The 12,972-nt window shown below is 41.1% G+C and overlaps 1 protein-coding gene across 1 annotated transcript in view; it reads right to left on the minus strand.

Moving 5' to 3' along the window:
* Positions 1–693: 693 nt before the first annotated feature.
* The window catches only part of PPARG (peroxisome proliferator activated receptor gamma), a 73,570-nt gene continuing 61,291 nt past the window's right edge, over positions 694–12,972 (minus strand). Inside the window, exon 7 of the mRNA NM_001024632.2 lies at positions 694–1,148. Within this exon, the coding sequence (NP_001019803.1) occupies positions 901–1,148 (248 nt within the window). The 3' untranslated portion in view covers positions 694–900. The remainder of the gene's footprint in view (positions 1,149–12,972) is intronic.

The following is a 12,972-nucleotide window of genomic DNA, read 5'->3' on the forward strand; positions in this document are numbered from 1 at the left end:
TCTGTTACCCACAGCTTCTAGCAGTTGGTGCTTGCCACTGGGTGTATGGTGTATCCCTTGGCACCCTGTCAGTAGGTTGCTCATGTTGAGTGGAAATCTTGATGGGGGTTTGTGGAAGATGACAGGATTCTTGGTAGGTATAAGGCTATGCCCCAGACTTGCACATCTAGGGTAAGAAACACATGCTCTCAAAGGTTTTTGGTCCTGATGTTTTCCTTCTTTTCTTAGTTGTGGTTGTTTAAGGCAGATGGAGAGTTCAGAGAAGTTGTAAATTGAGTGAAAAATTAATTTACTGAGAATGAAAGTTGAGCAGCAGTTCCATTCAAATTTTTAAAAATGTGTAAGAAAGAAGATGGGGTGCCTCAGTTGGTTGAGAGCCCAACTCTTGATTTCATCTCAGATGATGATCTCATGGTTACAAGATGGAACCTCACATCAGGCTCTGTGCTCAGCGGGGAGTCTGCTTCTCTCCCTCTTCCTCTGCCCCTACCCATGCTCTTTCTCTCTAAAATAAATATATCTTAAAAAAAGAAGGAAGGAAGGAAGGAAGGAAGGAAGGAGGAGGAGGAGGGAGGGAGGGAGGGAGGGAGGGAGGGAGGGAGGGAGGGAGGGAGGAAGGGAATAAAAGGAAATAAGCCTGGCGGTGTGAGGAGGGTAGAGGACACATAAAGACTCAGTCTTCAAACACAACCAGCAATTTCATAATATGGTAATTTTTAATATTAAAAGTAAATTGTAAATGTATTTTTATAAACAATATGCATAAAATAGATCTATTTATTCTAAAACCTTTTCTTTTTAAAATGCTTTTTCACAGTAAATTTTTTAGGTGTCAGATTTCCCCTCAAAATAGTGCAATCGGAAGAAGGAAAACGTTGTCAGTGAATTTGGACTTCTCTGCTAATACAAGTCCTTGTATATTTCTTGTAGGAGTGGGTGAAGACTCATGTCTGTCTCTGTTTTCTTTATGACTTGCAATAGCTGCACATGTTCTGTTACAATTTGTCTGAGGTCTGTCATTTTCTGGAGCAGCTTGGCAAAGAGCTGAGAGGACTCGGGGTGGTTCAGCTTGAGCTGGAGCTCCAAGGCTTGTAGCAGGTTGTCCTGTATGTCCTCAATGGGCTTCACATTCAGCAAACCTGGGCGGTCTGGGGGCGGGAGGGGGAGAAGAACAGGAGGTTCAGTTACAGAATTCTCTGGTCCTACATCTGAGGCATTTTCAGCCAAGCTACTCTAACCTGTCTTTTTATTGGCTTGTTTTGCTCTGGTTCTAAAATACGGTGGGGAGAGAGGGTAAGTAGACCATGGGCAAGAACTGCATATGGGGGTACAGGTTGAAACCAAGACCAGCAGAACTTCCGGGGGGCATCGTTTCCTGGCTGGGGCATAATCTATTGCCTGCTCAGTTGACACACACAATGGCAATGCAATCCTCCCCTGACTGTGGACTCGTCCGCTAGTAGGTTTCTACTTGCTCGGAAATCTCATTTTTAACTTCTGTCCCTTCCTGATGAGTCTGTATTTTCTAAATCTCTACTTACTTGCTCACCACAGCTGTAGGTACACTTTTAAAATCAGCTTTGTCTTCTTTTTTCCTTAATATGCCATATATGTTTTCAATGAGACAAGCCATCGTTTTAAATTAGTTTGGAAGGATAGAGCCCTCGATTTTAACAGAGGTTTCTTCCAAGCGGTGAGGGAATTTTCACTTTCTTCTTTAAACTTTCCTTATTTGAATTTTTAAATAGTGGACTTAAATGACACCTTTAAACTTTTTATGTTTTTCTTCATGAAGATCCTGTTAGATGAAACCCTAAATACTTTACAGTGTCCTTTATTTTTTTGCTTTATAGGATTCTATAGGATTCAGGATCTTTTCTAATCTATCCCTGCTGGTGCTTACAAAAAATGTACTGATTTTAGTATACTGAATATATTCCAATTTCCTAGACTCTTGTCAATTCTAACAGTTATCGGGGATTTATTTTTCTATTTTGGCTAGACTATTATATCTGCAAATACTGATAACTTCATTTATTTCTTCTTTCCCAGTGTTTACACTTCTCATTTCTTTTTCTAGCCACAGTGTATTGGCTAATACCTCTAGTATGGTATTAAATAATAGTAGCCGGTAGGAGAGGAGGTATTCTTGTTTCACTCCTAACCATGAAGAAAATGCTTCTACTGGCTTACCACAAGTATGATGTTTACCAGAGATTATAGTGGATATGTTTTACTCCTGGCTTTTCAAGAGTTATAAAGTTTTTAATTTGTTTTATTCAGGAATGCTGTGACATTTCATCAAATGCTTTAAACTTTTGCTTTCTAAAGAGATAACTGAATGGATTTATCTTAATCTAGTAAATTATATTAAGAGATTTCCTTATATTGCTGTACTTATTTGCTCCTATTTTCCTTAGGGTTTAAAAATTTGTGAGATTGGCCCAGAGTTGTCTTTTTTTTGTGCCATCCTTTGTCTGTTTCGATATGTTAACTAGCTTTCTAGACTGAGTTGAGAAATTTTCCTTCTATTTCTATGTAGTAAGGGTCTATTCCTTACTGGCTTCTTGGAATTCACTGGCAGAACCACCTGAGCCTGATGGTAAATCTTGGTCTACCTTTAATTTTTCTTCTACAGCTTTTAGTCTCTTTAGTAAAGAGCTTAATCAAGATTTAGTAAAGACCATTTACTCTTTATTAAAAGTAAAATTTTGTAATTCATATTGGAATAGAATTATACATAATATTATTTTAGAATTTGAAATTTCTTATTTTTATTTATAACTGAATGCTTTTTATTTTGTATATTCTCTCATTTAAAAATCTGATATGCGGGATGCCTGGGTGGCTCAGGTGGTTGGGCGTCTGCCTTTGGCTCAGGGCGTGATCTCAGAGTTCTGGGATCAGGTCCCACATTGGGCTCCCTGCAGGGAGCCTGCTTCTACCTCTGCCTATGTCTGCCTCTCTATCTCTCATGAATAAATAAGTAAAATCTTTATATAAAATAAAATAAAATAAAAATAAAAATCTGATTTGCTAAAGGCTTCTTTTTCTTTTTAAAGAAACACAGCTTTTGGTTTTATTCATCAACTCTTTTAAAAATTCTATCTTGTTTTCAATTTAATTTTTTCTTTTAACTTTCTTTAGGTTTATTTTTCCCTCTTTTTCTGGCTTCTTGAGTGGAATGCTTAATTCATTTAGTTTTAGTATTTCTTGTTTTCTGACAGATGCATTTAAAACTCTAAAATTTCCTCTGAGTACCACTTTGGTTTCATCCCATAGGCTTGGGTAAATAGTATGCTCATAGCTCTTTCCTAAATAGTCTTACTATTTTGATTTCACTTTTAATCTAAGAGTTATATAGAAGCATGCTTTGAAATTTCCAAGTGGAAAATGTGGGTGTTTGTTTTTGTTTTCTAACTTCTAAGTTTTATTTTGTAATTTCTCAGGCCTGTTGCACTGTGGTTAGGATATAGGGTTTTCTTACTAAAGCTCATGAGAGGGGGTGCAGAGTTTTTGTACGCCATTCAGGACATCAGGTAATAGCACCTGATACCTTGTGCTGATTCCAAATTTCAGATCTTGAAGGCTATTCACCCTTGTTTTCTAATTTTATCTCTTCTCCTTCTTTCTAAAGCATTGTAAAGAGCTTTTACTTACCTTTTATTTATTTAAAAAACGTTTTAAAATTTATTTATTTATTTGACAGAGAGAGAGACAGAGAGACTGAGCACATGCAGGGGGAAAAGCAGAGGGAGAGGGAATAGCAGGCTCCCTGCTGAGCAGGGAGCCACATGGGGCTCAATCCCAGGATCCTGGCATCATGATTGAGCTGAAGGCAGATGCTTAACTGAGCCACCCAGGTGCACCCCTAAAAAAAACTTCTTTTTAACGTTTTTTAAGTAATCTGTACACTCAATCTGGGGTATCAACTCATGACCCCAAGATCAAGAGGTGCAAGTTCTACCAACTGAACCAGCCAGGAGGCCCTACTTACCTTTATAATACCTTTCAGCCTGTAGTCTCATTTTCTGAAACCATCCTTCTTTCTAGCCATATTAGGCTATTACCAAACTAAGTCCATCAAAAATCCTATTTTCTGTCACGACTGTGCTTATACAGATTCTGTCCTTCTCTCATGAAACAGCCTTCCTTTCCCTTTACCCATCTTACTGACTTCAACCTGTTCCTCAAAATATAGCCTGTGTCACTATGTTTTGGAAACCCTCCTTGACATTATCTCTTCCTCTCCCCTATTCTTCCAACCCCCTTTCTCTGGACCCATTGTACCCTATAAACACTTCAATCTCCATCATACTAGTAGATTACATTTATTGAATGGTTATCATTTTCCAAAGAATGAGCTAAGGGCTTTATACATAATAGATCATTTGATTTTCACAAAAACTCCACAAGGCCAGTGTTCTATAGAGGGAAAAACAAAGATTTAGAGAAAGGTGTTAAATCTTGCCCAAGATTTGCTACTTCCTAGTAAATGGCAGAACTGAAATTTGAATCTAAGTCTGTTTAATTTCAAACACTGTATTATAACTATATTGTATTTATAAATCAAACCATAAGTACTGGTTTTCTTCTTTATGTTCCCTACGAGGTCATGAGGTATCAGAGGGCAGACACTATGTCTTGATAATCTCTGAGCCTCTGGTGGAAACACAGGAAGTACTCAGTTGGCTGAGTTAATGAGCAAGAAGGTTGTTCTGGCTAAGAGTCCTGGATTGAAAAGTACAATTCTCCTGGTTGGTGAACAATGCAATGAAGAAGGCTCCCATAAACAGTCTTTTCTTTTCTTTTCTTTTTTTTTCTTTTCTTTTCTTTTCTTTTCTCTCTTCTCTTCTTTTCTCTTTCTCTTCTTTTCTTTTCTTTTTTTTTTTTTTAAAGATTTTTATTTATTTATTCATGAGAGACACAGAGACACAGGCAGAGGGAGAAGCAGGCTCCATGCAAGGAGCCCGACATGGGACTCCATCCCGGGACTCCAGGATCACGCCCTGGGCTGAAGGCAGGCACTAAACCACTGAGCCACCCAGGTGTCCCAAACAGTGTTTTCTTGTTTCTAATAAACTCTAGGAACCTTTATCCACTGAGGTGAGGTACAGGAGAGAAATGGTAGCAGGGACTCAGAGTGGGATTTTCAGAACTCTAGACATTCTTTTAAATTAAGTTTCTTTTCATTCTCTCCCTTTCTCCTCTTTAATTACGAAGGAAACTTTGAGTTGATTTCTGTTTTCTAACTTCTACTTATTCCATTGATTGGAATAAGTATACTTCCTCTCTCCCCTCACCACCCCCCACCCCACCCAGCATTTAGGTTTGCAAAAATCTCAGATTCTAAGAAAGAAACAAATGATGCAGTCCTGGCCTAGAGAATTGTGCCCCTGGAGGACCTGCGCCTTTCTCACAATTGCCATGCAATCATGAAAACCCTGATGCTTTAGCCCCTGACAAATCCTGGACTGGTGCCTTCGGTTTAATGATTGCTGATCCTCTCTCCCTGATGAATATTCCAGATTTCAATAGCCCTCTGTAGCTATGCAAATGCATGTGCATCTGAAATGGCAGCATTTTGTGGGAAGGCGGGTGTTGAATGTGGCTCCTTCATGGGCTGGGACCCCACACCCTGTGTAGAACCTCTGCTCACTGGGACACTGGCTCCTTAGAATGCTATCTCCTTCTTCCTTCCTCTTGGGCAGCATCAGTCAGAACTTCTGCAGAGATTACATTAATCTAGTAGGTTTCATTTATCATGACAGCTCAAACAACCAAACCCTAAAATGCAGCTGATCAGGCTTGCTGGAAACACTTGGCTTGGGTGCAGTGTAATGGAACTGGCTCCTCTAGGAGTGGAAAAGGATCTGGTTTGGATTTTCAAATCCCTCTTTGGCAAGTTATTATTTTTTTTATTATGTGACAGATGAAGTTTGGCTGAATGGCTGAAATTTTGTGGCCACTGATTTATATTTTCTCCAGTGACAAGTTAGATCATTTACAGATCTGTCTCTGTCCCCTTTACTGAGCCTCCATCAAGGCAAATCGAGTGCAGTTGAGTGTAAAAAGTAGTGTACTTTAACCAGCTCTGTGACCCTGGGCAAACTGATCAAGGCCACCAAGCCTCAATTTTCTAGTCTGTAAATACATAATTCACATAATTAAACTGGGGAAATACACTCAAAACTTAATTAGAAAAGTACATTAACAGGCTTACACTTTAAATTTAAAACACTTGGCTTCTCTTCTTTAAAAAACTAAATAGCTTCCCTTGGTCTTAAAGCAATCTCTAGAATCGAAGGCAAAAGGTATTTGCCAGGGCTGCTCCCCACCTTCTACCCTGCTCTAAGGCCTTCCCTGTGCCCTCTCCTCTTTTTCCTTCCACTTTCCTTGCACACACAGTCAAATACTTGCTGAGCTAAGCTGGACATCACAAATGTGCAGGTCTCTGCCAGCACCTGGAGCCATCCTGGGTCCTTGACCTTCCCTCTCCACTCCCCAGTACCTGCTAAGATACTGTTTTCAGAAGGCCTGACAGAGATCTTCTTCCTGCACCTGGCTGAGGGTCAGAGTTGAAGTCTGGAATTGGGTCAGGGTCAAAGGACCCCATTTATTGGCCTAGGTTGCCTAGAAGGCCCTTCTGGGAAAGTGAGTGTTGACTCACATACTCCAGGACACAACACTCAAGGAAGCTGGAGTCAATTACTGGTTCCTTACTCCCAGGCTGCAAAGAATTGGGAAAGCAACCTTTCCGGTCCCCGCTCACACAGTGCTGGAACTGATTATGGAGGGCTGCTGATTATGAGCAAACCTACAAAACTCCCATCGTATCCAGATCTGGCTCCATTATGTAGAGTGAGAGCTGAAGAAGATTCTAATTCTCTTGACCCTCCTGGGATCAGCCACCTGGGCCAGGCATTTCCCAAGCACAGATTTTCTCAGCAGGCATCCAGGGAATCAGAGGGCCCTGGTGGGGTCTTCTGGAGAGAAAGGCAGAAAACCCAAAGTGGATGGTTTTGTCTCTATTCTAGGAGCTGCTATTAAGGCTTTTCCAATCTATGTCTATTGCCTTTCTGATAAAGACTAATCTGGAAAGGACTATCCAGGGGATTTAGAAAACAAGAAGTATGATAGCTGGGCAGCTGTAAATTGATCCACAGACAATGAAAGGCCTTACTTAGTTCAGGTGCCCGGTGAAAACCAAAGGGGAGGTAGGGCTTCCTTTTACACTTCCTTTCCAATTTCCTTTATTCTAGTCTTCCTAAGTTCACAGATGTGTTGAAAAGAGCAATGGATTTGGAAACTGAAGATTTGAAGTCCTGTCTCTCTTCCACCTACTTTCTATGTGACTTTGGACAAGTCCTTTCATCTTTTCTGGAGTTTGGCTTTTTTTTTTTTTAAAGACAATGGTATTTCTTTCATAAGGTCCTGGTGAGAATGAGCAAGGTAAAGGGATTCTGTGAGATAGGAATATTCTCTTGGTTTGTTCAAATAAAAACAGTTTCCACCAGGACCAGGTCTGGAGTGTAGGCTGGGTTGGGCTTTCCCAGCATACACAGTTGGGAAGAGGAAGATTCCTGAACTGATTCTGGTAAGAGCACAACTTAGGAGCACAAAAAAAATATATATATATATATATATATTCCTGATGCAGACTCACGTTTGAGGGATTTGGGCAGGTTCTCATTCTTGTAGTCGGATGCATAAAAGCAAGACAGTTTAGAGCAGTAATAAAGGAAGCCAGGGCACCCCGTTTCACTTCTTCCCTGAAGTGATGGTGTTAGGGATTCTGCAGTCATTTTCTGATCTATTGGAATCATGGTAAGCACATTAGGCAAAACTGTGAATTCAGCCAACTTTATCTTCGGTAAACTATGGTATGGCCTATAGCAGTTCCTTTCCATGTTCTTGTAAGAAAGTTTCACGTGTGTTCTTCTCATATTTAAATTTCAACTGGACCTTGATGGACTGCAGTGATTCTCTGCTTTGGCTACACACTGAAATCACATGGGGAGATTAAAACCCTGCAAACTAATACCTGGATCCCAGCTCTAGAGATTCTGATTGGCTTGGTCTGGGGTATGACCTTCAAGGTTTTTAAAAGCTCCCAGGTGATTCTAATGCACAGCCAAAAGTAAGCACTAGTGGCTCAGTGAGAAGCAGTTGGAATCCCAGCCTTAAAACTTACTTGCTGGGTAATCCTGAGCAAGTTCCTTAACATTCTATTCTGTGCCTTGGTTTCCTCATTTTAAAAATGGAGACACAAGAGTAATGCAGCTCATAGTGTTGTCAGGAGGATTAAATGAGTTAATAGATGGAAGGTGCTAGGGCAATTTCTGACACATAGTGAGGCAGCTATTTCTATTTATAATAGCATTATATCACTTGCCTCTTTTTCCTTGCTTTCTTCTCTCTTTTAATTTTCCTGGGTCCTCTATCTTTCCTGTTCTTTCTCCTTTCATTGCTCCTTTCTTCTCAGTCATCTCTCTGCTTCCCCTTCCAAATGTTTTTTCCCTTTCCCCTCCTGGGGCTGCACCTTGCAGGAGATTTGGTATTAGGAATCCCAGCAGGGCAAGCCTAAATTAATCAGAAGGCTGCATGGTGGTGATTTTAGGAGAAATGCAGTTGATGGTGGCTATCTGGGCAAGGGAACCACATAACTGGGAGGTCTTGTAAATGTGTTATCAAACAGATAAAGATCTCTTGAAACAAGCACATTCTCCCATGAACCCACATGTAGTCAGCAGAGTCCTTCACTCTGGAGTGGGTTGACATTCTAACATTTCCCTGATTAATGCTTTTTCTGTCTATGTCCAAACGACAACCACTCCTTAAAACAATAACACACAGGATGTGGTCAGGATGATGAAGGGGGTGACCACCACAATGAAACCAGCCAGGTAATATTCTCTTTTATCTGTCCATCGAGTAACCATTCCACACCAACTTCCCTCAACTTAAACACTCAGCTACCACCCCCAAAAGCCACCTCTCTAACTACAACAGTGGACACAAAGATAACTAATAACAAGGTGAGATGCACTTTCTTCTTTTCTGTCTTCAAAGCTTTTTGCATTGTTCAATGGTACCTCCAGGGAGTGAAATGAGCTTGGGCTAATTTTATTTCCAGGTCTTTCAGAATGGAAATTCTACTCGAGATCTCCATCCTGCCCTTGGGAAATCCTTGTCTTTCCTGTCTCTTTTCACCAGGGAGTTAGGGTCCCCTTGTTGTTCTAAAGGTTGTTCAACTGAAGCTCCGCCACATGGTTTGTTCCCCTTCTCTGTGTCAGCACCAGGAGAGCAGTGAATCTCCCTTGAGCTGAGGGATATAGATAAATTTCTGCTCCTTTTATGTCTAGCACTGGCTCTGAGCAGAACTGGAAATAGGGGGTGGGTGGGTGGGAGGTAGAGGAAGAAGACTGGAGAGGAAAGAGAATGATTTCTTCTTTCTCATCAAGCCTGACACACTCCTCCCTCTAAGCCAACCACTCTTCCTCGCTTCCTCAACCTCTAGAAATGCCAATAACCAAATGTAGAACGTAGCCAAGTATTTGTTCTCTGCAACTCTCCCTCAATGTCTTCCTTTTCAATGTCTTTGGAAGAACCTGTGATCTGAAAACAATGGTGTGATCTTTAATCTCCAATATGACCTCTCAACACATAATGTCCCAAACCTTTATCAGAACCTTGGGAGTGTGGAAACTTACCACACTCCTGCTTTTCTCTATCTCCTTGAGGGGTAACGGGGCTTATAGTTCTCTCCTTAGCTCGTCAGGCCTCTGTCCCTTCCTGCGGTTATATCTTTCCCCTGGGGTTTTTTTTACTCAATCCACAACTAATCCCCTTAAAGTGATAGCCGATAAAGGGATTAGCTGATATCTCCCTAGGGGTATTTATATGGTAATAAAGGATTTTAAGAATGACTATTGGTGGAATTACAAGAAATCTGACTGGCAAGATTGCCAAGAGCTACTTCAAATTCTATCATAAGGGGAAAAGAGAAAATTATCATTTATTGTGTGCTTAACAGGTCCCAGGCACTGTGCCAGAGCCTTCACATAATGTTATTTCATTTACTTGTGATACTGATAAGGAAATTAGGGCCCAGGGAGGTAAATAATTGAGTGAAATCACACATCTAATAAGTGGTGGAGGCGGGTGTCCCAGCAATTCCAAAGCTTTCCAATATTCCATCCTGCCTCTTCTGGTTTTCTGATTTGTGAATCTGGCAAGACCTTTGAAAGGTGTTTTCCCTGGGAGTACACTGTGCCTTCACAACCTGTGTTGGCCTCTCTGTGATGAGTGACTTGAACTGGTCCTGAGTTTCATTCTTCCTCACTTGCAGATGATCTGTCTGAATGTCTTGGTGGATTGTGCCAGTCTGGAAGGCTGCCTGGGGTCACCCGGAGTTTAAACACACATTGTGAGAACCCAGAATGATAAAGTGCTCCAAAAAGCAGCCCACTGACTGACTGACTGAACCTTTTCCAAGACTGCTGGTGTGGGGATAGGAATGACTCAGCAGTTTGGCTTTCAATCCCATGTCTGTCTCTGAGGTCAAACACAATCATGCGCTCACTCACTGAGGAAGAGATTTTACTTCTGAAGCAGTCACAGAGAAAGGTGCTTCTATGTTCTACAAACAACAAAAGCCTCTGTGTGTGTATGTATGTGTGTGTGTATTTTTTTAAGTTTCTCAGATGATTCTAGTATGTTTCATCTTCTCCCTATCCCTCCATGCCCCTGCCAGCTCTCTGGTTTTCAGAATTTGCATGCCAGTTAAGAACTCATAGTTACACCTCACCTCTATCTAAACCAAAGTTATGAAAAGAGTGAACTGATGGGACATTTCTAGATAATTCTAATTGAGTCATTATTCAAAGCCATCCTGGCCACCTGACAAAGGTTTTCCCACTGGACATGGCAGCATGGTGGGAAGAACAGAAGAGCAGAGTGTCGCAGGCTATGCAGACACACTGTAGGTGCCATTACATATTTTTCAGTTAATAAAATGAATGCTGTTACTCTCTGACACCATCATGGCCCAGATGGGGACAGGAACCATGTAGTAACATTCTTTGACTCTCCTACTCAGAGCTTAGTCAGATGAGAAATCAGACACCTTTGTTTATCCTCAGTATCATGAGAAAGAAGTTAGAAAAACAACTTTTGCCACTTAGACACCAACCTAAGTCTTGTCCAAAAAATTGTATGGATAAGACGGAGATAGCTGCATAGTTAACTAACATAGGAGAGTAGGAACAAGAAGGCCTATTGTTGTTCATGGTGTTTTTAATACCATGTGCTAAACTATTTTGGGTTGTGCCTGCTGCTCCCAGTCAACTAGTAAGGATGATGCTAACAGACAAAGAGATGTGGGGGGTGACTGGGTCCTGCAGAATCAGAGGCCTCCTTAAGGTGCAGTTTCCTCAAGGAAAGTGTGGGCCCACTCAGGCACAGGTACTCTGTCTCCTGTTCTAGAGAACTGCTACATCATCCATTCTAACTTGTAAAAGAGTTCTGCAGAAAATGCAAAGACTACACATGAGCTGGAAATATCCTCGAGATTTTGAAGGGCAATGAGGGGTGGGGAAGAGAGATGGAATACTCAAACTAAGGTCCTCAAACTCTGTGCCTGAGAAGTGGCATGAGGTGTTCGCAGCTACAGCTGAATGAGTGTTAGTTTGATTGCCTCTGACAGGCAGGAAGACATGAAGTTACTTGATGGTATTTTAACAATTTTAAATTTCTCTCATAAATTTCTTCTGCAACCACTTATCTCTCTTAGAACCCGGTGTAAGATGGTATCTGATGAAGTATGAACATATTCACTTAGTTACTTAAAGCTTATCGTCAATTTTTGTGATGAGTGCTACAAACAAATGCCATCATTTCCAAGGGCCATGCTACCTGAACAAGTTTAAGAACACAGCACCAGGGCAGCCCGGGTGGCTCAGTGGTTTAGCGCTGCCTTCAGCCCAGGACATGATCCTGGAGACCCGGGATCGAGTCCCACATCGGGCTCCCTGCGTGGAGCCTGCTTCTCCCTCTGCCTGGGTTGTGTCTCTGCCTCTCTCTCTGTGTGTGTCTCTCATGAATAAATGAATACAATCTTAAAAAAAAAAGAACACAGCACCAGGCTTCAGTGTTATATACTAGGCTCCATTCCTTCCCACAGCAATTTTCAAACCTGGGGTATCATTTTGTTAGGTTAAAACAGTGTCTTGAGAAGAGCTTTGTATATTAGTAAGAAATATCTAGACTACAACCTGAAAATTCTTGACTGAAATATTTGGAGGCAAATGAAATAGGTAGTTTTTGGTAACTGCCAAAGAACTCCAAGACCAAGGTAATTAACTGGGATGTTTCCACATCTCAATACATGGAAGGCAGTAGTACCTAGGGCATCAGTTTTAAGGTCAGAGAGACCTAGATCTGAATCTTGGCCTCATCAATCACTGGCTCTGTGACTTTGGGCAAGCTGCTTAATCTTAGAGCTCTAAACTTCTATTTTCTCCATTTGTAAAATGAGGATAATATCAGACTTTGCAGAGCTGCAGGAAAGGTTAAGCAAAGATTATGAGCATTGGTAAAGTGCTCAGTATATATCCTGGCATACAGTGAAGTATTGTGTCGATGACAGTATTATTATTATTAACATTTGACTACTATGCATTCAGTATGCATTTACTAAGTACATATTCTGGACTGGATGCTGTGCTTTGATTCTATTCTAATTCCAACAGATTAAAAAAGACACATATATACACGCATAGATAGTCAAGACCAAGAGTAAGAATTAGAAGCCCTGGGTTACTGACCTGAGAGAACCAGGACGTACCCGATTGTCTTAAGAGCATCAACTCTTCCTTGATCTGCAAAAGTACAGCTATGAGAACAATTCCCCTTTCTTGTGCCCTATTCTCTCAGCTCCCTGCCCACTCAACAGCAGAAACACCCATGATC

The sequence above is a fragment of the Canis lupus genome, chromosome 20, assembly GCF_011100685.1.
Source record: "Canis lupus familiaris isolate Mischka breed German Shepherd chromosome 20, alternate assembly UU_Cfam_GSD_1.0, whole genome shotgun sequence".
NCBI classification, from domain to species: domain Eukaryota; kingdom Metazoa; phylum Chordata; class Mammalia; order Carnivora; family Canidae; genus Canis; species Canis lupus.